Source organism: Plectropomus leopardus, chromosome 14 (assembly GCF_008729295.1).
Source record: "Plectropomus leopardus isolate mb chromosome 14, YSFRI_Pleo_2.0, whole genome shotgun sequence".
Lineage (NCBI taxonomy): Eukaryota > Metazoa > Chordata > Actinopteri > Perciformes > Serranidae > Plectropomus > Plectropomus leopardus.
In genome coordinates this window covers 3,737,552-3,763,176 of record NC_056476.1, presented here as the reverse complement: position 1 = coordinate 3,763,176, position 25,625 = coordinate 3,737,552, and the positions used below count along the sequence as shown (strand labels likewise).

Below are 25,625 nucleotides of genomic sequence, written 5' to 3'. Positions count from 1 at the left end.
TCAAACAAAAGCTTATTGCACACCGCTGCCAAAAAACTAAAGGTTCGTTTACGTCTCTGACTGGTTTTTCAAACTGGGTTTACCAAAAAAATCGGACTCAAATTCAGCCTGAAGATGCTTTTAGGAAACTCTGAAACAGCCCAGACGCCAGAAGAAAATGTTGGCATTTTTGCAAACTAATGATACGTTAAATTTGTGTACTTCATATGTTTTATATCAGTGTTTATAAATGTGTTTTTTAACCCTTTGAAACCTGGATCGTCATCACTTTTCTTGTGCTGCTCTCAGATGTCTTTCACAAGTATTAAAACTTTTCAAACATTGAACAAATTTGTTTGATTTATTTCAATAACACGGAAAAAAAGGCAATCAGCAAATTGGCATTAAATATCCTGCAAATTAAAAAAAAATATATAGTAAAAGTTAACAAGAAAATCAACCTAAAATAAGCTTAAAAAAGGAGAGAGAGAAATCATTAAAAATGTATTTAACTAAATACCAAGAAAACTATAATAACAGTAATAAATTAATGTAATTATTATTATTATTGTTATTATTTTAATTTATTTTAGCACTTTTTTCAGGTCATCTCCTATTTTTCTTCTTTAAAATTTATTTATTTATTTGCTTGGCTAAAACCAGGTAATTTTTTTTCTTTTTACAATTTTCTTGCTAACTTTTGAGTGATTTTTTAGTAGCACATTGCCTGCTTGCAGAAACGGACAATGCCAACATTTGTATTGCCAGTTGGGCTGCTGGACATCTGACCTCAGCACATTTTTCTGGTAAAGACAGAAATGCGTCTGGAGGGTCAGATTTTCACAAACTTATCCCAGTTTCAGTTTTTCTGTTGTGAGGATTTGCAGCTTTTCTTCGTCTTATAGGAAATGAAATCTCATATTTTGGGGGTTTAAACCATTAATTTACCGTTAAGTTTGCAGTTTGATGCAGAAGTTAATTCCAGTTTTTTATTTTCAGTTTCATTTCAAGGTAAACTGCTGGTGACATAAATCTGTTAAACTATATCTAAGTCATAAAACTATCTGAAGGGGATAAACTCCCTCTTATTTTGGTAATAGCAAATATATATGTTTACATTTGCAACTTAAATCTCTGGAATAACTCTTTTTGCATGATAATAAGAATTTTAAATAACTCATAATTTGCACTTTTTGGTTGGATTTGTTCGACTTTACTCACGCGGTAAAGTGTTGTCGAGAATAAACACTAAAATACCTGGAAGTAAAAACTAACCGCTGTAACGTTTCTCCGTTAATTAAAGTTTGGAGTGGCTTTAACTTTGCAGTCAGTGTGTGAAACTACAGCCTCGATCCTGAGAGTGTGTCGTCGGCCTTCACGCGCCAAAAAAACTGTTTACTATTCTCCAGGTTTTTTTACAGGAAGATATAAAAGGAAACTCTTCAGAGCAGCAAAGAGGACAGAAACAAATAAAACATCATTTACAAAAAACCCAAATGTAAACATAAAACTTCATACATCAAAAGCAAAAAAACATCTTCAATCAGCACAGGCCCGAACATTTTAGGAAACAATTCTTATAGAAATGTGGATTTCCTCCACAGATTTCCAACGTTTTTGTCTTAAAAGGTTAATTAACCCTTTCAAACCTGGATCGGCATCACTTTTCATGTCCTGCGTTCAGACGCCTTTACGACTATTTAAACATTCGGCATCAAATGAGCAAATTGGTTGGATTTCTTTTGAAAACGCGGGAAAAAAGGCAATAGGCAACATGGTTAAAAATGTTTCACAAATTGCAAGAAAAGAGTAGATTTGGAAAAGCATTTTTAGAAAAGCTCGGGTAAAAAAAAGAAAAAAAAATTTTTTGATTTTGTTTTACAGAATTATTATTATAATTTAAAAGCCATTTTCAGGTAATTTCTTTTTTTTTTTCCTAATTTTTTTGGGTCATTTCCTCTTCAGTTGCTCATTGCCTTTGCCCTATATTTTTGGAAAAAACAAACAAACAAAAAAACAAGCACATTTGCTCAGGTTTCAAATAGTTAATCCAGAAAATAAGATCTTCAGGTCAAATTGATTTTCTTGTGTGAATATTGTGAATATCACTTTGCTTTAGATCTTATTTTCTAAATTAATACAAAAATCGAGGTCTGGACTTCCACTCAAAATCTGCAGAGCGAGCGCAGAGCGAAACTAACGTCCGGGTCGGCCTACGGAAAGACGTCATTGCTGGACGAGTTTCTCTGCAGAGTTTTAGTCGTTAAAAACATTTTGTGAGAGGCAGAAGTGTCTCTTATTGCTGCAGTTAAACCTCAGAGCACGAAGCCAAAACTGAAGTCACTAAAAGCATCAATAAAAAAGATCTGAAGGATTTATTTCCTTCATTCATCGTTTCCGCAATCGAGGTTACGTTTGCAGCTCGGTTTGTCTGTTTGTCAGCAGGATTAAAGAAAAACTACTACGATTAAAACTTTGACTCAGATTAGACTCGTGTTTTCATTGATGCTGAGAAATAATTTGATCTTCGTGGAATAAAAGCCATACATCTTAAAATCTAGTCAATAGTTTCAATTACAGATTTACACAAAACTTAAGTGATATTTTCAATATCGATAAAACATAATTGCGAGATGGAAACACACCTGTCAGTTTATGTAATATTTAGTATTAGGGTTGATGTTTTGTACATGTTCACTTTCTCAATAATAATAACAAAAAAAATCGGTTTGTGATGTCGGCAGAAATCAGCACGTTTGTCATAACGCCAGTATATGCCGATATACCACTGACGTGCCGATATTATCGTGCATCGCTTCTTCTGGTAACTTAATTTCCATCACCTTCATATTTTAACACGTTGCCACGTTAGATTTTGCTTTTTTCCTCCATTATTAGAAAACAAAACATTTTTCTTCTATTGTTTTGCCAAAAAACACAAGCTGAAACAAAACTGTTGTTTTGGAAATTGAAGTTAAATTAAGAGACGTTCGGACACTTTAACTCTTTGGCTTCACCCTCTACAGTTTAACTGCAGCAGTGTGTGTCATTTTTTCAATGTCTGTAAAACTAAAAGCTCGGCTCTGCCTTCATTCGAGCGACGGCATTAAATATTCAGAAAAGTCTAAATCTGACAGAACAATCTCTCACAGCAGCAGCACACACACATCACATACAGTACACGCACATAAAGACACACACGCAAACACACAGCGGCTCGCTGCGTGTTCGTCTTCCTCTTGTTCCTCGATGTGCCGATTTCAAAACAGAAAACACCACAAACCTTCAGAAAGTGCAACGACACACTGAGCCGCGTACGGAGAGCGCGGCGGTGTGAAGTTTAAAGTGGGAGGCTGTTTATGGCGACAGGAAGTGACCTCTCGGGCTCCGTCCGTCACCTCTTCCAGGGTCGAAAAACCTTCAACGCGCCAGGTTGGTGTGGCTGGCGCTCAGGTCGCGACTTTTTCTCAGACGATTATTTCGTTCCTGGAGAGAAAAAAAAAGGTGAAAAGGAAAATAAGATAAACTAAAAAAAAAAAAATAATAATAATATCAACTTTTTAAGAACTAAAATTTTGTTTTTGCTCAAACAATTTGACTTTTAGAATTTGGAAAATCTCATATTAAATGCTACGTGCACACACGGGGCCATCGAAAACGAAGGTCTACCTCAATGTCTCAAAGTTTAAAAAAAATTTAAATAAAAAATCAAATAGAAATAATCTTTTCTTGTCTTCTTTTTGCTTTTCTTTTCCTTTTTGTGTTGAAAAATATAAATAAAAATAACTTTTAATCATAATTTTCTTAATTTATGTTTACCTTACACCCAACTGTTGAGTTGATCTAAAACCTAGAGTTTTCGCCACTTAAAAATATCAAGTTTAATATAAATTAAAGTCTTCATCACATAACTGTTGCAGCAGGTGAAGGTGAAAATGATCTGAAATAATTTGAGATTATTTTGCATTCAGGTAATTGTGGATTTTGGTTTAAATCACAAACATTAAAATCTGATTTTCTTCTTAAAGTTCAGTTTGTTAAAGTGTCGCATAAAAAAAAGAAAAACATTCTCCCCGTTAATAATTCGTGTTGATTAGTCAAAAATGACGGTGTGAAGTTAGTGTGAGTCACACTGTTGTCGTGTTATTAGTGATTAATATTACAAATACTGCGACGACTGCGGCCACAAAACAACATCAATAAATCCTCGAGTGCTAAAGTTTATAAAGACATGAGAGAGAGAGGAAAATAAAGAAAAGATCGGGTCAAAAAGTATCTGCAAAAACTTCTTAAATGGTTTGTTTGAACCTTTTTGGTAAACCAGGAGGATTAATGTAGCATTTAAATTTAAATGGTTATGTTAGCTTTTTAATATTTGTCTCCAAATATATAATATTTGAACAATTTTTATAACATATAAAATATATATACATTGTTTAAAATTATTTTTATAATATAATTGTTAGTTTGTTTTTCCTGCAGCCATTAAAGCTTAATAAAAAAACAGTAATGAAATGTAACAAAGCACATTTACTCAAGTAATGTATTCAAGTACAAATTTTATTTGAGTATTTTCTTTTCATGCAACTTTATACTTATACTTTATACTTATATTGTACTTATTACTTCACTACTTTTATATCAGACAGCTTTAATTACGTTACAATTTTTTGCATCAGAACAAGAGTTTGAAAAAATATTGTTTTGTAATAAATTAAATTATCAAATCAAATGATACGAGAAGACCTGCAACAATTAGTTAATTAATCAATCGTTGATTGATTTAATATTATTTGCCAACTGCTTTGATAAACAGTTTAAACTGTTTTTTTTCACTTTTTAAAAATAATCCTTGGTTTTGAAGGGGGTGTTTTTAAATGTTTTTCTTCATCATTCTTGTGAGGGAGGAAGTCCAGACCTCAAGCTGTGAGGGTGTTTTTTAAAAAAAAAAGAATTTTTTAGGCTTTTTTATCCAGTTTATAAATATATATACATACATAAAATTTTGGGTTAAGATTGCGGGTTTTTTTTTTCTTTTTCTTTTGCTAATTTTCATTTTTATTGTCCTTTTTTGATAATTTCAGACTTTTGGGTCATTTTTAAATCCTTAGGAGGTCTTTTGTGTGTTTTCTCCATTTTTTAAATTTTCATTTTGAGTTTTATTCAAAAATTTCTATTTTTTCCAAATTATTAAAAGGTTTGATGTTTTTTTTGTTTTTTTTTTTTACATTTTTCTGTATTGCTTACTTTTACTACTTAAAGTACATTTTCCTGTTTATACTTTTATATAAGTAACATTTTCAAAGGATTTTCACAGGGTAGTATTAGTACTTTTACTTACATAAAGGATCTGAACACTTTGTCCACCACTGATAAAAACACTAAAACACTAAAGTTTAAATCTTAAATATTTAGGAAGATATTTGCCCTTTAACAGAAGCACACTGGGAGTTTTTTTCGGGAACTTTGAGCTTTCATTAACAGAGTATTAAATCTCAGCAGCAGAGTTAGAGCAGATACTTTAGGACGCTCGTCCTCCTTACTTGGTAGTGGTCACTCGCAGCCTCGTCCGCCACGTTAAGAACCCCCAGAGAGCTGGCTCGCTTCATGCTGCACCCAGAGCAGTGACATGCAGGGAGGCGGTGAGGTGAGGGGGTCAGAGGTCAGGGGTGAGGGGGGGTGGAGAGTCAGCTGTGAGGATTTTAGCTCAATGGAAATGTTTGTTAGTTAATGACATCCACCATATTTTCACACTGAGGTTAGTTTCACACACAAAGAAAAAAATGCTTAATGTGTCTAAACAACTTCTTCTTCTCATCCTGTTTTTGGAATTTAGAAAGTTACATATCAAAACTTTGGCACCACTTTCTAATATCACACCCTCTGTGATGTTTATTTTAGTGCTTTAGTTCATTAATTAAAACCAACATCATCTGGAAAAGTGCTGCTGAACATATGGAACAAAAAAAAATGTCAGTATTATTTTGCAATTTGTTGCAAAAAACATTTATAATAACAGATGATTTACTCACTTTTGCTGCCATGTTATTATAAAGTAAGAAACATAAAGTCTTGTAACTGCTCTTTAAAGCGTTTAAAGAGTAAATTACTTATTAATAAAGTCATTAGTTAGACCTGTATACAAGGTTTTTTACTAGAAAATGGTACCAACATGTTTCTTTTTCTGAATAAGCTGTAAAAATATTTACGTCAGTCAAGTTCATGCACACACCGACATTCATGCTCCGACAAAAAGAGTTGAGTTCAGTGAAGTTACGCTGCAGAAACAAGAAATGTCATACAGAATTAAATCATTTTACAATTTAATGACACATTTTTACTTTATCTGATGGCGGGAAAAATCTACCAGTGTTTTCCTTCAATGTGTTAAAAATTGTGGCCTCTTTAACGGGAAAATTTTTCAACCCTATTTCCCATTTTTTGTGTCTAACTGACTTATAAAAACATTTTCTTTTTAAAATTGAAACAATGAGTTGGTTTTAATGTTTCATCATCAGATTTCATATTAACATCTAAAACTGTCTTCATTTGCTGGCGGGAAGATGTTACATCTATTTTAGGGAAAACTCTTGTGCAACCTTTTGATTTAAGGTTTATCAGGTAACTTTAACTCACTTTAACTAACTTCCACTTTTGCTTTTTCTTTCCAAAATTCCTGTTTATTGCTGTTTAAAGTGTGAAATTACCGACAAAAAAGCTCTCCAAATAATCTTCTTTCAGTATTTTTGTACAGCAGCTGGAGGTCTTTGTTTAGAAAAGAAAAGGCTTGTTGAAATGTACATTTCTGCAGTGATTTAACGTCACTGAATGCTCATGACGATGATGATGGTAGTTACATCATCATCGTCATTTTTAGGAGCTGCAGAGAAGAGCAGCACAGAAAGGAGAACGGAAACCAGTGAGCACACAGACGAGGCATGCAAGTTCAAACATTCAAATGAACCAATTTATTCATAAATAAAAAAAATTCAACAACAAAACCAGCCATGCAGACAAGTCTGTGTTCCAGAGTCAAATTCACAAAGAAAAAATGGAAAATAATCAAATCCAAAGAAAGTAAAACTGAACTATATTTCAAAACAAATTGAAAAATAGTCCAAAAGCCACACAGTGCAATAAATAGTTGTAACTATTAGTGGTTAAAACAAAAAAAGGTGAATGAGTTCCACAGGCATCACGAGCATGAAGGCGTTTCATCAGCAGACATTAGTTTGTGTCTCGTTGCAGTTTTTTTTACACGTCGCCCGTCGCAGCGAGTTCAGAGCAGCTGCGTTATTTTCCCATTTTATCAGCACATTTCTGCACGTGAACTGCTCACTGCACAGTGTGTCACCTTTGGTTTTTTATTTTATTTGTCATGTTCAGGTTTAGTCATTATGGAGGAATATTAAGACCACTGTAAGGAAAAAAACTCTAAGGAATTATTCAAGAATTGAGGCAAATATTTAGAGTAGACAGCTGAAAATTTACAAGATTAAAAGCACAAGATTTTGAAAATAAAGACAATTTATAAGAAATCCACGGCTTAGAGAATAAAGCTGTGATATTTCAATAATAATGTAGAAAGCATTTTTTCTTCTTTTTCATATTTTTTTCTTAAAATATCAAAGCTTTTTGGAGGGGAGCATTACTTTTTTTAATATCACAACCTTTTGTTTGACTTTATGCAGTTTTCCCCCCAAAATTCTTTAAATTTGTTCTCGAAATGTTGTCTTTTTGTCTATAAAATACAGAAGCTTTTTTTCAACACACTGCGAATTTTCCCCTCAAAACAGTACACCTTTTTCTTTAAGTATTATACCTCTTTTGTTTAATATATTACAGCATTTTTCCTTAAAATATTGCAACTTTTTTCTTAAAATATTACTTAAATATTAGAAGTCTGTTCTTAATATATAACTTTATTCTTGACCCACTGTGTAAACTTTTTTCACAATGTGTAAATTATTGCTTTTTTGCACCTTTACTCCTAAAAACATTGCAACTTTTTTCTCAAAATATTAAAAATTGCTATGACATTTTCTCACAATATTATACTTTTCTTTAAAATATTCTGTCACTGTTTTCTTTGAATATAAGAGCTAACTTCATCCTGTAAGTAAAACTTTTTTACAGTTATTTCTAGATTTTTTCAGTAATTGTTTTCCAAACAGTGGCCCTCACACTCACTGACAACCAGACGAAACCATGAAGGGGAAAGTCGTGAACTGTACAGCGGCAGTGTGAGGACAGAAAAGTGAACCAACCAAGTGGGAAAAAAGAACAAATGTGCCAGAAAAAGCTCCCTCCAACATTTCATGTGCAAACAGCTTTAGAGTAACTTCACCGCCAGCAAAGTGGAGCGAATCCCTTCTTTAATTTTTGGTTAGTACGGCAGCCAGCCGAGCAGCGGGCTGGAGGGCCGGCTGGCTCCTGCAGGCCTCCAGCGCATAAAGTGAGCGTCACCTGTCACCTGTCAGGCAGGTGTCTGTGCGGATAGTTACCCGGGGTTTTTGGGCTCGCTGTCTCGGGACGAGCCGCCGCCTTTCAGCTTGCGGACCAGTTTCTCGCTGCTGCGACGGATCGACGCCCGAAGTTTACTGAAGGAGCCGCTCCTCTTCAGAGAGCCGGAGCCGTCCTGATGGGAGACGTCACAGTGTTACACTCGTACACACACACACACACACACACACACACACACACACACACACACACACACACACACACACGAGTGTATAACCTGTGTGTACATCAGCGTCAGACCGACTGTTGGTCAAAATTAATCCTTTAAAAAAATCCAGCATGCTGCCTGATGCAGATAATACAATTAATACATTTTTAAGTGAATCAACAGACTGAGGACTGAAAAACCTGAAATAAAATCTGACTGTGTTAAAACAATAAATAAAATACTTTTAAAAACTCAAAAATTCAGAGAAACAGAGTGCATTTAGTCTTAATAATTGTAGAGATTTTGTGGGGGGCCACAATGTGTCCAATAAATAAATAAATACACACAATGAAATGAATAATCAGGCTATACTGGCAGATTCAGTCAAAGGTTTTTGGGTTACAGTTTTTAAACAATGACACTGGTCAAACGCCAAAATACACACATAAACAGAAGTGTGTGATCTCCCGTGCAAAACTGTCAAGCGCATACACGATGCAGTAATGTAGATGCAAACTCATCTGCAAACCTGTAAAAGTCCAAACTGAGAAATCTGTGCATTGTGCTTCCACACTGCAAACATTCAGTGCAACCACACAGGGAATTACACTTCTTTATACTGCATCCTAAATGTATTATTATTATCTTAATCTGCTGGAGTCCAGTGACCAGACAGGAGTTTTTAGCTCCGTTTTCAGTTTTTAGATATGATCAAACAAATTTTAAAACCAATAATAAGTTAATGCTGAGTCCAATAATAAAAAAGGAGGAAGGTGATGATGACGCTAAGCATTCTGGGAACTGACAAATACTGACTTTTCAAAAGTTTTTTTTTGTTGTGAAAGTTACCAACTGCAGCTTTAAGTACTACTTGAGTAAATGTACATTTCACTCCTGCTTGTATCTACAGACTATTTGAAATATGTGTTGCAAATATCAATACGTTCATTTAGGCATAAATGCATGAAAAACACATTTTGTTACTTGATTTACTGTGATTTCTTCTAACTTATGGTGCAGATATATCTGTGATATTCTGATATTTGTTGATAATGACTCACACTTTCTTTGCATGCATTGCAGACCGCTTTCCCTGGTGTTGTTTGAGTGTAGTTCGCACACTTTTTCGTTGATTAATTTAGTTGGTGATCATTAAAATAAAACGCAGATAATCAGCAAAATGACAAATATCGGCCCTGATCATCGACCGGGACAATAATCTGTCGACCCCTGATATGATGCTGAACGTTTCAGTTTTTATTCAACATTTGTTAAAAGTATTTAAACAAAGTTTTATGTTGGAGTTTGTTATTCAAAATTCTAAATTTGGACAGAAAGATTTTTATTTTTATTGTAAAAACATATTGATTTCAAATATCAGTTATCGGATTCATTGACTAATAATAATCAGTGTCGTTATTGGCCCTGAATAAACAATATCGGTCGACCCCTCGCGTCAATCCAACAAGTTAAAAAATGTTTTGACGCTAACAAGGACCTGGTGATGAAGAGATCTCCCAGGTCCCAAAATTGAGTTAGTTTAATGTAGTTTCAGTGCAAGAGTGCTGCTGCTGCCGAGAGGTGTTGTTAATGTTTAGCACTCATTCAGTTATGAAGACACACACACACACACACACACACACACACACACGCACAGAAGAGAGGGGACACACAAAGAGGCGACAGGCACAGGTTTCAGGTGAGCAAAGAGTTTAGGTTTTATTAGAAGTTAAGAAAGACAAACTGTAAGATGCACAAACAGGACAGGAAGGACACGCAGAGAGATTATTAGCAAGAAGCCGAGAACAGAGACGAGGAGAACAATTCAATTCCCAAAATATCCAGCGAATGCAACACTGCTAGTTTACAGCAAACCCTCTGCACCGCCTCCACCACCTCCACCCTTCCTCGCGTCTATATACAGAGATATACAGGAGGGAAACAGGCTGGATGCACCATGTTCAGGCCAAAAGCTTCACTTTTATTCCAACAAACTCTGACATTCAGCGGAAAACTTCACATCAGTCAAAGTTCAAACACATCGTGCATGAATCCTGCTCCCTTTATCAAAGCGTCCTCTCGTTGACATCACGTTTAGTTTAGTCTGATATCGTTGTGAACAGATGACGCAGCACAGAGTGACACAACTAATAACTAACAGAGCAACAACCAACAGTGCTTCTCGATCATGCTGACGAGTTACGCTGAAGTTATTTACAGCATGTTAGGAGTCACGATGAGCTTTGAGTCACCACTGATGAGGTTTAGGTTCTGAATTAAACTGAATGGAGATGAAAAGCTTCGGAAAGAAAGACGGAGAGTTTAAAAGCTTTAACTCTGACCATTTCACATCTGGACTCTACCTCACCAAGGCTGGATTTTTTAACTGAAAGTGTATTTTTTTGTTTGGTCAACAAACCACATCGTCAACGGGATGTAATCAGTTTTGTGCTTCTGTGTTTCTCGTCGTTATTCATGTTGATCGCTGCCTGATGGCGATCCAGCAGAGATGAAACGCTGCCTTTATTTCAGTCCAATAAAGTTTTAGGAGGGTTTAATTCAGTGTGTCTGCATTTTATTTCCTTAAACACTTTTAAACCAGAGCAAATTGACTTTATTCCTTTCAAAAATATTAAAAGCAGGCAATGAGCAACTTACCGAGAAATGAGCCCCAAAATTTGCACCAAATAAATAAATGTATAAGTAAATAAATAGGAAGAAAACAAACAAACACAAAAATGTGCAAAAAAAAGATTTTTTTAAAATTTTATTTTTATTTTTGTGACATAGTTTTAAATATATAATTTATACAATTATAAATATAGTTTTCTGGACATTTTTTTTAAAAGATATTATTTATTAAGCTAATTTTTAGGGCACTGTCTTGTCAACTGCTGTTCAGTGGTTCCTGTTCCTAAATGAATTGTCTAAATCACAGAAATATTTCTCTCATTGTAGTCGGTGCATTATTATGATACGACAAACATTTATCTTTACATGTGATATTAGGGCTGCAACTATTTAAATTAGGATTAATCTGCCCGTCTTGTTCCTTCATTATCAATGTTTTGTTTTTTTCTAAAAATGCCACAATACAGTTACACAATTAAAGTTATTATTTATCAGAGCCTGAGACGACATATTTAAATTGCAGATGGTTTTTATCATCATATATGACAAAAAACAAAACATCAAATCCTCACGTGTGTGGGCTGCACAACATATGATTTTATAAATCTTCATCATGACGTCAACTCGTGTGACAAACTCATCGCAGTCACAGATTATTTGAGTTAGCTGAAGGAAAGTATCAGGAGTAAATGTAATTATTCTCTTTTTATTGGTGCCTATTGTGTTCTGTTTAATGCTTTTTTTTAATATTCAACAAGCAATTTGTTTTTTTTAGCAGTGTATTGAAAGCTACAGAAAGCCTGAATTGAGTACAAAAGTTAAATTCTTTCTGCAAATTTAACATTGTTATTACATACTGAATATTTTCCTTCTATCATGCAGCCTTTATATGAGACAAACTGGGAACTTTTGCATTTTTTGGCATTTTTGCTTTAAAGCCAACTGATATGATTTATTGATTATCTGTAGATCGACCACGTTCTGTTTACGTTCGACATGCAGCACGTTACATCTGGTCAGGAGGTCGGAAACATGATGCAGAAGCAACAGCAAGATAGCTTTAAAAACATTTTTAAAAAAAGGAAATAAATTAACATCTTTACATTTTTCCCCGTATGTGTCTCTTAACTATTTATATGTTAAAACACAGAAATTTTAGTTCATTTCTGGTTGTTGCCCAATCACCTTTGTTGGCCCTTTTCTTTTTTTCGTGTTTTACGAAAGCAGTTTAGTTTAAAGCGAAGCACTGAGTGTTATTCAGGTCAGAAGTGTTGTGATCGGGTGAGATTTATAAAGTCCAGATCAAAATGGAGAGTTTTGCTTTAAAAACCAGCTGAGAGGACAAGCTTTAAGGACATACTGTCAATCTCTTCACACAACCCCCCCAAAAAACCTATAAAATGAGTCTACAGCCAATATGAACGTAGAGTTTAAAGACACCTCAGAGTGACAGAACGAGAGCAAGAGGAGCAGCAGAGGCTAAAGGACAGCAGAAACAACATGAGAAGAGTTTAATGTAAAGAAACATCACTCCCGTCCCCTCCCACCTACAGCACGCACACGCACACACACACACACACACACACACACACACACACACACCCCACACAATTTCAAGACAAGTACAAAGCAGAAATTTCGATTTAGACACACAAGCTGTCTCCACGTCCCCCCAAAAACCCAGCAGAGAGGAGGGTCTAAAGCAACATTATCGCTCTGGCTCGACCCGGCGTGAAGAATCTCACCAGAGCACCCGGAGGTGTCGGAGGAGAGAGAGAGAGAGAGAGAGAGAGAGAGAGAGAGAGAGAGAGAGAGAGCGAGAGAGAGAGAGAGAGAGAGAGAGAGAGAGAGAGAGAGGGGGAGTCAGGGAGCTGGAGAAAACGGCAAAGCTGAGAGGGTTGAGGCGAGGTGAGAAGAGGCGTCCGTCATGCAGAAGACAAGTTTTTTAGAACCATTACAAGGCATCTGGAGTTATGCCTGCCGGTCAGACGGAGCAGGAGGAGAGAGAGAGAGAAGGAAACACAAACAGTGAAAGAGAGAAACAAAAGAAAAGGAGACGACAGTTTGAAAGGAAAAGGAGGCGAGGAAGGAGAGACATGGAAAAAGAGCAGTGGAGGAAGAGAAGAAAAGGAAACAGATTAAAGAGAATGACAAGGTTATCAAGTTTCCAGATCAGACACAGTATTTCTCCACCAGCTCGTGCAAAGAGGCTTTTAAAGGCAGTTGTGTCACAGAATAAGTAATCAGATTACATTCTTACCGATAAATTTCAATGACTTTTAAATGACTTTGAGGCAAATTTTGAAGACTGTACATATTCTAAAAACAACCATCAATACTCCTTAATGGTTTGTTTTCATGACCATAAAATAGCTTTTTAAATATATATCACATTTAAAAAAATACTAATTAATTAACAGGATAAGAACTGTATATTTTTAAAGAAATAATTTGGCTTTTTTTGCCTTTAAATTTTTTTGGCAATGTTTTAATTCCTTGAAAATGTGTTTGGAAGTTGTTTTTTTTTAAACAAACCATTATTGACACCATTTATCACATTATGTCTTATTATACAGGTTTGTGAAACTAAATTCCATAACTTTTCCAAAACTTTAAAGGTCTATTTAATTTTCCATAACTTTCCCAGGCCTGGAAACAGCTATTTGCAAATTCCATGACTTTTCCAGGTTTTTCATGATCATACAAACTCTGAGTAATAAAACTCCCCAAAAATCATTCTGACTGATGGACAGTAGGGCCAGACAATATTAGTCATACAAACACTGATTACCATAGAAGCGTTTCCTTAATAAAAAAATGAGAAACTCTGATATTAGGGATCCACTGATTTACTGTCCAAACACCGGCAGCTGCAGATATTTGCCTTGTTGACTGCAGTCGGCCTGTTTGCAAATGATATTCACTGACGGCAGTGGATGATATTTTCTATTGTCAAATCAACAACTTTTTCCATGTTGACATCCCAGATTTCTTTTTTTTCGGTCAGTTTTAACCTTCTGAAGTTTGTGGTGAAAACAAAAACACACAGACTTTAGTACTTCGGCTATTCTGAGGCCATCCGGAAAATTCCACAGTCCGGTCCAAAAGGCCTCGGGTCTCGCCCACTGGCTCGTTAAGAGCTCAAAAACCCAGAAAAACAAAACTGAAGAGGAACTGACTGGTTTTGCAGGATGGGGACGAGTTATTATCAGCTTTGCCCAGACACAGTTCACACCTCCTGCCTCAGTGACGTCTCAGCTGACTGAACAGACCTTCATGTATTAAAATACAGACATGATGGGACGGTTCCTGACAGGGTCGTAAAGTAACACAAGCCACAAAAAATAAACCAATAAACTGTGTCTCTGGATTTTAAAGTGGTTTACAATAAGAAACACGTGGACAGAAACTAAACTCTCTTCTCAAAACTGATTTTAAGAAAATAAGTAACAACCTTTAGAGTCGTTCTGTACACAAAATACAACTGTTTAAGAATCCGATTACTTAGATATATTGAGAAAAATATGAATACAAAAACAGGAAGGCAACAGATGGTTATTTCTTTAACCATTTACGTCCTATAACCTCTATCCATTGTGGTGTAATTCAACATTTTGCCACCAAGTGGAGCCTTTGCACAGTTTAATGTGGAGAAATCCTGCGTCTGTATATCTGGAACATTTGTTAGAACATTAAACATCAAGTAGAGCCAGATTTAACTTTACTGTTAGTTCACCAGAAAATGAAACACAAGAGGGGATTCATGCAGGAGACACATGAGAGCAGCCAGACTTCATATAGACTTAATTTTTGTCATTTTTTGGTGATTTTAGATAGACTGTTAGTTACTTGCATTTTTAGAAACATAGGAACAGAGTATGGATGTAACTTTTTTCATTATTTATTCATTTTCCAATAAATGTCTTAATTACGAAATTAACTGGACTAAAGGAGTTAGAAAACAGCAAAAGATGTCTGTCATAATTTCTCATAAAAACAAATGCCCTTATTAAAATCGCTTGTTTTGTCTGACCAACAGTGCAAAACCCTGTCACATTCAATGTATCATCACTAAAAAATTACATCTACAAGAAAAAATCTAAATTTAAGAAGCTAGAAACTGTACTTTTTGCTTTTGAATTGATCTGCTTGTCAAATTATCAACTTGACGTTTCAGCTCTGCTCTGTTGGTTTGTCTGTGTGTAAATAAGATGACAAAGGAACTATTAGTCCCATTTTTATGAAACTTGTTGGAAATGTGGTTTGCATGGGCCAACAAAGAACCCATGAAATTTCAGAGCAAATTCAAATCACAAAGTGGATACACAAATTATTTTTCAGTGTTATTAACAATTAAAAAAAGGGTTTTAATACTTTGCCTGAGAGCAGCATATGAAATTTGATGTTGATCCATGTTTAAAAGGCTTAAAGACCTGCTCTGGCAAGGTTACCTGTGCTGTTAAACAAATGCAAATGTTAAACGAAATGATGCACGACACTTCGAAAAGGCTTTTTTTTTTTTTTAAAATTAACAATGCGATATAAAGCATTTGGCCTTGGTGGAGATCTGTCATCTCTGAGTGACCTAGTTAAAACAGTATTCTGAATTTATCTGAATAAAACAATCAGTGCAAAAGTACAAATTAAACGTAATAGACTTATTCGAGATTAGAGTGCTTTGGAGCCTGGTTAACAGATATTTAACACAAGCCACCCCTAATGATTATCAGCACTGACTTTGTAAAAAGTGTGTTTGTGGTATTTATATATAAAGTTTAGTTTCACTTTCAGTTCTCAGACTCGAGAGTTATTCCTTCCTCTCTGGCTGCTATCATGCTGACAAAGCAAGCAAAGAAAGAGAATAAAGTTCAGGGAAATAAATCACACTTTACATTCTCAGGCAGCAGCTCATCACACAGATGCACAGGAGAGAAACATAAACACAGGTCGATACAGCACAGTGGACACAAACATCACAGAAAGAGTACAGTACAGAGCCCGTGTTGAGTCAGGTGAACACACTGATGAGTCGAGGTGTGTCTCAGAGGAATTATTCATAATAAAGTGAGAGGAGAGCGCTTTTCACGCCTGCCTGTGGAGAGAGCTGAAGTGGAAGTGATGATTTATGTGACAGGTTGGAAAGCAGAGGAGTAGTTTGACAGCAGAGGAAGGTAAAAATACCTCATATACTACGTTTTTACCCAACAAATGTAAGTTATAATAATCTGTCATACTGGAAAACTGAAACGTACAGTGATTTACTGTATTTTTAGACAATATTCATATGTGTTTGTACAGAAGCGAAGAACTGCCAGGTAAGAAAAACAAAGAAAAAACTGATCATCATCACATCATTCTAACAAGATTTCACATTTTCAGAATATATTTACATGTTTTAACAAGAAATTTAAAAAGGGTTTTTTTGTTTTACAAGAGAAGTAACTTTTCATAAGAAGAAAATAAATAAATAAAAACTCGTTTTAACAAGAACAGTTTCTTGTTATTCATAAAAACATCTTGTACAAACATGAAAAATATCTTGATATAACAAGAAAAGTTTCTTTTTATAACATAAAAACATCTTGCTGTAACATAAAATTTTATAGTGAAAAAACAAAAATAAAAAAGTATCCTTTTATAATGAGAAATATTTGATACTAACCAATACTGATCTTTTTTTTCTGGCCTGGCAGTTCAACATTTCCATATATGTGTGCATCATATATTTATACTATTTCACATTATTCCTGAATATATTCATTATGCATAAATATTAATCTATTATGGCACTGTGATCAGAATTTTCTGAAAACTGCAGTGTTTCTTCTGCACACACACGTATGCACACTGGTTAACATACTGCACACAGTGTTCTAACCTCTTATCTGTATTTACTTCATCTTTTGTTTGTTTTCAACATCTCTGTTCCTTTGCTGCTGTAATGACAAAGTTGTCTCTTAGGATCAATAACGTTTGATCCTAATCAAATTCCTGAGCTATAAATTAATTGAGGGCAAAACAAAAACTGCATTATTAAAAGCGTACTTCCAGCTAAAGCTCTTTCCAGATTCGACAGGCAGCCTCCTGATATAAATAGGTCTGGAGATCAGCTGGTGATGTGAGATTGTCTGCAGGAGGCTGTATGCTAATAACTGACAGGACACCAAACCTCCTGGAGCCATGGCCAGACGCACAGGAGGAGATGCTGATTGGTTGTTCAGGGCGCTATGACTACTGTTGCTATGTGAGCGGCAGCAGAAATAATACGGTGAGCAGCCTACAGAGACTTTACATCTACATGTTCTGCAGTCACAAGAGGCTGAGAAAACACTGCAGATACAGTAAATGTACCCGCTCGGTTAGAAATGTGGCTCTGCAGCAGAGGGAGTTAGGTGGGTGTTGTCGACATGTGTAACCAGAGGAGCTTTACTGCCGTGAAAGCAGATTCTTAAGAGCCAGAGTTAGTTTGGAAAGCTCTACAGTAAGAGTTTAAACGATCAAAGCGCTATGTAAATTTAAAACACTACGACTGAAGCACAGGAAACTACTGTGAGAGATTTAAGATCCAGCAGCTTTTTACTCATTAATCCAAGTCAGTGTGAAAGTGAAGTACAAGCAAAAGCTACTGCAGGAGAGTAACTGACAGTCAATCAGCATGATCAGTGTTGCACAGCACAAAATGATTTCATACAACTGTTTTAACTGAGATGTTTCTCATTAGAGTGGCTGTGATAAGAATCTCATGGTATCTTTCTGGACAGAAACCAGTGGAAACCTGATTTTAACATTTAAATTGTTATCATGTAAAGATGACTACTGATCAAAACATCCTAGTGTAGTGATGTCAAAAATATCAATTTACATATTAAATCTGAAAATATGAAACTGTTCAACACTAAAAATTATAATATCAAACATATTTGATTTTGAGTTTAAAGGCTCTGACACACCGAGCTGACGGTCAGTTGTTCAATGTTACCGCTGTCTGCTGGTGTTGACAATGTGACTCAGCAGGGGGGCTTTGGTTGCTGCGAGTTCTCTGATGTTGGTTTGGTGTGTCTGGGGCTTTACGCCCACCTTCAACAAATGATCAAGATCACAGGAGCACGCATCAGCTGAGACAAAACTGATTTTAAACTGACACTGGAACACTCGACAGTGACGTCTCTTGAGAAGTCATTTGGTGTACGGTAAAAGGTAAAATAATCTACTCCAAACCAACTTGATGTGACCTCAATCTGAAGATGATTCGCTCTTTGATAAGACCCCACATCTGAGGGAACCGTGTTATAAATCTCTCTGTACTAAGTACAGTTATATATTAATTTTCTGAAGACTCATGTTTATCATCCTTTATCTGTTTGAATGTGGCTTCTGTCCAGAAAGAAACAGGTTGTTTCTCATATAAACATGTCTGAGGACTCAGTAACGTGTCGAGGGCTGTGTACTGTACTTACCCCGTTCCACTCCACGCTCATACTCACTTCCTCGCCACCGTCTGGCCCGCTCTCGTACTTCACCGTGTCGGAGGTCAAGCTCTCGCGGCTTCGCTGCTTCTCACGGGCCTCTGGCTCGCTCAGGACCTCCGCCACGCGCTGCTTATGCACATTGTCCAGACCCTGATGAACAAAGAGATACACATATACGCAAGGCAGCAATAAATGTCAATTCAACTAATCCAATTAAACCAAAGCTGAACATCTCTGCCACCTGCAGCTTCAGCACAATGTCGCACACATGGACACGGCACAGCTGACAGGAACAAGCGCCAACTCATTCAATCCAATTAATATTAAAGCTATAGACTTCTACCACCTGCTGCAGTGAACCAAGGCCCACAAACACACTCCTTACATTAAGACACCTGAACATATTCAGCAAAGTCAGTTAAAGAAAACAAAAAGAAAAAAACTCAGCTAAAAAACACAAAGTTCTCAATGAGTATGTGGAGTCGAAAAATAGAAAAACATATAATATATGCGAGTTGGCTTCTGTGCAACGCACAAAGCTGACTGTAGACAGGCTAGATGCTTTGTGTCCAAACTGTGATTAAAAACCTAATTGAAACATATTCTGAGTGTGCTGTATTCATGTCCAAAGAAAGCTCCTAAAACCAAACTAGAACTGGTTTCAAAACCAGCTGGAAAATTACAAAATCATCCTCAAATTTACATGTTAAACTAAATGAATCTGACAACTCTGCACAAGAAGCTCAATCACTGAAGTGAAGAAACATTAAACAACACATATCTGAATGCAGTGGGAAGTTTTCATGTGAGAAATGCTTGTTTGAGAGCTAATTTGGGAGGAGAAACAAGTTGACAAAGTCATGCAGCCTCTGGCTTAATTATAGCTGGACGATGATAGTGTTACACCACAGAGCAGACGGATGCAAAGACGATTTCCTTCGAGCCGGACTGAAGAGTAAATTATTCAAGAGGGGAAAAACACCATCCAGTGGCACAACAAACTGTAGAACGGTGACGTTGTCTGTGTCTAAATGCTTGTTATTTTATCTTTATTAAAAGGTTCCTCCTCGTACATTATAAATACTGAAGAATTATTGAATCTTTTAAAGGCAATCTAATCTTTTTAATCTTCAAAATTTACCTTCCTTTTAGAAAGTGCATAAGTATTTTTAAAATCTGCTTATATTTTCTTCTACATGACTACATTTCTCTATTATCTGCTACTTACAGTGAAAGCTGTGTACTTTAGTACAGTAAATGATGCAGTTTCTCAGTTTCTCAGAACAATACAGCCTTAAATATGAGTTTGATTTAATAATAGGCAATACGCTGATATTTATAATTTGATTACCTAAACCTATTAACTCTCTCCAGCTGTAAATGTAGCTGCACCACCACAAGAATCCAGTTTAATTTGGTATTTGTTACTTCCCAACTGAGAGACATAAAAATCCTGGAAGGAAATTCAGGATACAAGCTGCAGGGATTCTCCCTCCTCTCATCTCCACAGGAAACCACATGAGGTCTGGTAACACGCCATCAGAGGCAGTTTAAAAGCTGCACTCCAGGCTTCTCAGCATCCCGAGTTTATCATCTCATCCCTAATTTTACACCAGATTGAACATTTTCTGCTTTTTAATCTGCCATTCATGCTGAGCTGAACCGTTTCATCTGCCACCATCTCTGCAGATTTAGCACCGACAGAGACGTTTTAACCGCAGCGAGGAATCCTGCGTTATTAGTCACACCATTCAGAGACCACACCTGCTTTCTGGAACGCATGGCAGCTTCCTCCAGAGTCTCGGCCGCCTCGAACTTGCCCTGCCGCCTGTAGAGGGCGCCCAGGTTCTTCAGGGTGGTGGTCACTGTTGGGCTGCAAAAACAAGGAGGAATATCTCATCATATCAAGCATTCTGGTGAAAGAGGTATTTTCACTGATTTAGAGATAACAATATTTCACATTTACCACACAAATACACCATTTGATACATCTGGATTAAGCTGTTTTATTCTTCACACTTCTACATATTTTTGAAAACAGCATTTCCCTACCTTATCCCCAAAAAATAGAAAAATCGTTGGCAGACATTTTTGCTATACAAAAATCTTGTCCAAATGAAAAGAAAAAAAAAAACACAGCTGAAGTGCTTTAAATAGCAAACAAAAGCAACAGGCTGCAACATACCATAACCCTAAATCTGCTGAGAAGGAGAGAATATTGACCAATAAGAAGCCCGAAAATAGGTCAACTAAAGGTCAACCTGAAGCAGCGACCTCTGTGGTGCATTCTGACGCCTCTGTTCCTCAATATAATGAAGGAGTTAATGTACATTTATATGTCAACATGTAAAAAATCCTATTAGCAAGGTTAGGAGGTTAGGCCAGTAGATTTGGGTATTTTACACTTTTCTAAACCAGGAAAAGAGTTTTCTCTGCTTCGTGTGCCACTGAGCAGCTCTCATAGAAATGAATGAGGCCCCGCCCACACGGCTGTATCCAGATTTATAATAGACTCATGGTTAGGACCAGTACTATTTTTGCTACATCTGCCAAAATTTTACCTCAGGTGTGACACTTCACAAAGCTGATAATGGGTCACACTCTGACATCACATACCAAAAACTCAGATCTCCCAGTATTTGACACTGACAATACAGTTTCTGAACATCTTCACCACTGACTGAGTTTTACAAAGCTTTTATTGTTTTCAGTGACTCAGAGTGCGTTTTGCATGTGAACAAAAGGTCAAAACACAAAAAAGCTACGTTTTAAAAACACCCATGTATGTGTGGGCTAAGCAATAGAAGCAAAACAATGACACCGAGGTTTGCTCTTTCTCGTTTTTGTCAATCATCTTCTGTAAATGGCAAACCACAATAATTAAAATGACAAACAAAAATATGTTAGAAAAATAGAGGCAAAGAAAAAAAAACTAACCTATATACACAGTTTTAGTAAAGCAAATATGAAGAGTTGACCTTGTTAGACAATATTTTAAAGGGTTATACATGTAAATTCAAACAAAAAGAAAATCTCAGATGTAATCTAAAGCAGTGGTTCCTATCTTTGGGGATAAGAGCCCTTAAAGGGGTCACTGGAACTTTCTGAGGGGTCAAAAGAAAAACCCAGAAAACCCCAAATGTCTTTTACACAAAACTATGTTTACTTTGCAATTTTTTTTTTGAAAATTACTGGATTCTTATTATTTTTTGCCTCTTCAGGTCCCTAAAAATAAAAACAAAGATACATTTTTGGTTCAGCTGGTTACAGATAGTAGTCATACACAACCAGGGAAGAGTAAGTGTGCATGACTTTGTTTTAAAGGGTCCGAGACACTGAAAACCACATCTGGAAATCTAAAATTTTTCAATCTTTGTTTACTGCCCATTTTCACTCAAACACTGACTTGATCAAATCAACTGACCTGTCGACTTTGCAGGCTTTGTACCAGCCTCCATATTCTCCAAAGGGTGAGCCGTCCTTCTGCTTCCCCTGAAACACAAAACCCAGGTTCAAAACTGCTTCAAGGGAATCTACATGTACATATATGAACATTTTAGGTCTGGACAAGCAGCTTGGCTCCATGAACTAAAACATGAAGTAACTTGCACATTAAAAGGATGAAAATTAACCCATTTCCAAACTAGAGGCTCTTTCTAATACCATCAAAGATAACATGAAGGGGTGTTTAGTGGTGGGATTACAGTGGAGTCAGGATTTCTTCCCTGAAACCTTCTAAAGCAAGACGAAAATAAACTCGGTTACTCACACCATCAGAACTGGGTGGTTATTACCGAGACTTAATCTGCTAATCCAACTCTTTGTAAAGTCAATCCTTCCTTCCATCTTAAATACGATCATAAAGCTGTCAGAGTAGTTTAACTCTGGCGTCAGTGTTATTAAGTATTCTGATCTCCGTGCGTTTGTTTGTCCTGAGTTGGCGTTTACAGATGTTAAAATTAGATGTGGTTAAATACTGATTCTTTTACTTTCACCTTCCTTTTTTAAAGTTATTATAAGATAAACATTAACACACCAAATATACCCAAAATGTGGGTATAAACAACATCAAAGAATATGTATATTATATAAAATATGTATTTGTTTGTCTCTGCAACCCAGTCAAGTTACATTTACAGTTTACATCCATGTCTGTGAAAACATGGATGCTTCACACACAGATGATCTCTACAATCAGCACCGTTTCCATGTTGACACCAAAGATTAGTGTCACTAATTCAGTATCTGACCAAATATCTTGTTCTGACATTGAATAATGGTCAGAAAAGTGTGTTTGCAGAGCAAATGTAGCAAATGTAGATCAAAGCTATGATGTCACAGTGAAGCTGACCTTTGAGATAATGTCAACACTTTGTTATTTAATTCAACTAGAAAATTGTGTTAAATCGTCTTAATTAGAGTATGAAGAGTAGACATTTGTGCCAAATTTGAGGAAATTCTCTAAAGGTGTTCTTGAGATATTGCTTTCATGAGAATGAGACTGACGCAAGGTCAAAGTGACCTTTGACCATCAAAATCTAATCAGCTCATCGTTGAGACTGCGTGAATGTTTTTGCCTACTTTGAGGAAATTCCCTCCAGGTGTTCTCGGGATACTGTGTTTACAAGACTGAGACAGAAGAGGTCACCGTGACCTTGAGTCAGAGTAGACGTTCATGCCAAATGTGAAGAACTTTGGTCCATGCATTCTTGAGACATTTGCAAGAATAGGACATACGAACCTGAAAAAAAAAAGCCTTTGGCATAAAAATTTATACTGAGGTAAATTTTTGTGCAGTAGCTGCAATATAAAGAGGGAAAGAGTGCAACTATATAAAGTTTTAATAAGAAATGAAAACATGAAGAGATTTTGCTCACCTTACTTTGTTCCTCTCTCTCCTCAGCATGCATCCATATCGGTTTGTTCTCATCTGCAGAGAAACACATGAAAAGACATAAATCAGTGCTGAGATGAAACAGCAGGAAAGAGGACAAGTTTTAAGAAGTCACTCTGGCTCTGAAGAAGTAAGGTTTTTATGTTTCAGCTTAAAGGCCATTTTTGTTTACAACGACCAAAATGTTAACAGCAGCGTGAAAATATTAACCTTTACATTAGAGGAAGAGAGCAGTGGGCGGGCTGCTGAAGAAGCACAGATTTGTTTGTGTGTGTTATTTTAAGTCACTGTTAATGAGAGGATACTGGCTGAAATGTCCAAAATGTAAGTGTGTGTGTGTGTGTTTGTGTTTGTGTTTTTTATCATATCATACCGTCAACAGAGCCAAACTCCCTCTCATGAGCGCGGGTGAGGATTTCTTTATACAGAGTTTCAGCCTGCTTGAACTTGCCCTGCTTCAGGTAACAGGACGCCTGAGAAACACAACCAAATGTTAAGAGTCAGCATGTCACGCTGAGTAATCAGTAATCCATCACTGCAGTTTAACTAAGATACATTTTGAATAAAAGAATAATGAACGTTTTATATTTATGATTACAACTAATATTGGTAAAACAAACAACCAAACAAAAAAATACATTTATAATATCTTTTAAAGCTTGTTTTCAAAAGTGCTTTATGTGCCCAGAGTGATACGTGTGTGTACTATTGAAGAGGGCCCTAAGGGTTAAACTGACACACTGTTATTAATATATTAAAATATCCTAACTGACCAAAGCTGTTTTCCTCCATCACTAAACGCTGCTCCCACCCTGCCCCTACCCTCACCAGGTTGTTCTTGGTCTTGGCCACGTTGGGGTCGTCGGGGCCCAGTTTGGTCTGGTAGATCTCCAGCGCTCTCATGTAGTAGTACTCCACCTCCTCGTACTTGCCCTGGTTCTGACACAGCAGGGCCAGGTTGTTCAGCTGCTTGGCCACATCTGGGTGGTCCTTCCCCAGCACCTGGGACGGGAGCAAGTGGAGACAGGGGGGCAAAAACAACAGTCAGAGTTTTAAAGGGCAATCTGTGTTTCACATTGGGCCATTTGTTCGACAGCTCTTCTTACGGGTGAGAAACTACCACCAGGCTGTGACCACCAGGTGAATCTCTGGCTGGAGCTGATGCTCAGTTATTTTGCAGTTTCTATTCTGACACAAGTGCAATTTCCAATAGCTGTGACCTCTATGCCAAATTTTAACCTCCTGGGGCAAAAACTGGGACTGCCAAATGGTTGGCATTTCTATGAACTAACAGACCAACAGAGCAAGCGCCACAGCTGTTAGTTCAACAAATATAATTCATGAGTGGCTTAAACTTGAGAATTCACTAAAAACTGGTTAATAATTCTTTTAATAATAACTTTATTTGTATAGCACCTCTAAAAACAGAGTTTACAAAGTGCAGTGACAGACAAAGCAAAAGCAGAAACAGCCAAACAGTCCTGGTGAGCAAAAGTGAGATGAAACTAGGGAAAAAAAGGAAATAAAAGAAATAAAAAGACAACATCACACAAAAGCAAATGGGTTTTAAGAAGTGATTTAAAAGAAGTCACTAATTCTGCGAGCCTTCTCTCCTCAGGCAGGTCCTTCCAAAGCCCTGAGGTATTATTATAATTATTTTACTTCACCCCCTGAATTTCCCTCAGCGTCAGCGGTTTACTTTTGTAATTTTGGATTTCCCTGGAGATAAACCTACTGTATGTGTGCCATCGGGAACATTTCTTACATCTGTTGCCAGGTTGCATTGACCCTTGTACTGCTTGCTATGGCTTGTTTATAATGTCACTGATATTTAAGTTTGGGCTTAATTTAACATTAGACATAAAAATAATCTCACAATAGCAATGTGCACACAACCTGCTTAGTGTGTGCTATTTTAGACCCAATATTGGGAATTAAACCTATAAAGGATGTTCTCTCTTTAATTTAACCTACCTTCTAA

At 36.4% G+C, this 25,625-nt stretch overlaps 1 protein-coding gene across 5 annotated transcripts in view; it reads right to left on the bottom strand.

Annotated features, from left to right (window-relative positions):
• Nucleotides 1-1,947: 1,947 nt before the first annotated feature.
• The window catches only part of klc1a (kinesin light chain 1a), a 56,129-nt gene continuing 32,451 nt past the window's right edge, over nt 1,948-25,625 (bottom strand). The window contains exons 8-16 of one of the 5 annotated variants that reach the window (XM_042500862.1): nt 24,473-24,646; nt 24,018-24,117; nt 23,628-23,680; nt 22,175-22,242; nt 20,515-20,623; nt 18,739-18,900; nt 8,484-8,617; nt 5,523-5,589; nt 1,948-3,465 (exon numbers count right to left, since the gene is read on the bottom strand). In XM_042500862.1, the coding sequence (XP_042356796.1) occupies nt 3,400-3,465; nt 5,523-5,589; nt 8,484-8,617; nt 18,739-18,900; nt 20,515-20,623; nt 22,175-22,242; nt 23,628-23,680; nt 24,018-24,117; nt 24,473-24,646 (933 nt within the window). In that variant the 3' untranslated portion in view covers nt 1,948-3,399. Of the gene's footprint in view, nt 3,466-5,522; nt 5,590-8,483; nt 8,618-11,460; nt 13,259-18,738; nt 18,901-20,514; nt 20,624-22,174; nt 22,243-23,627; nt 23,681-24,017; nt 24,118-24,472; nt 24,647-25,625 lie in introns of those variants that run through there. The other 4 variants (XM_042500863.1, XM_042500865.1, XM_042500864.1 and 1 more) reach the window with 4 other exon arrangements.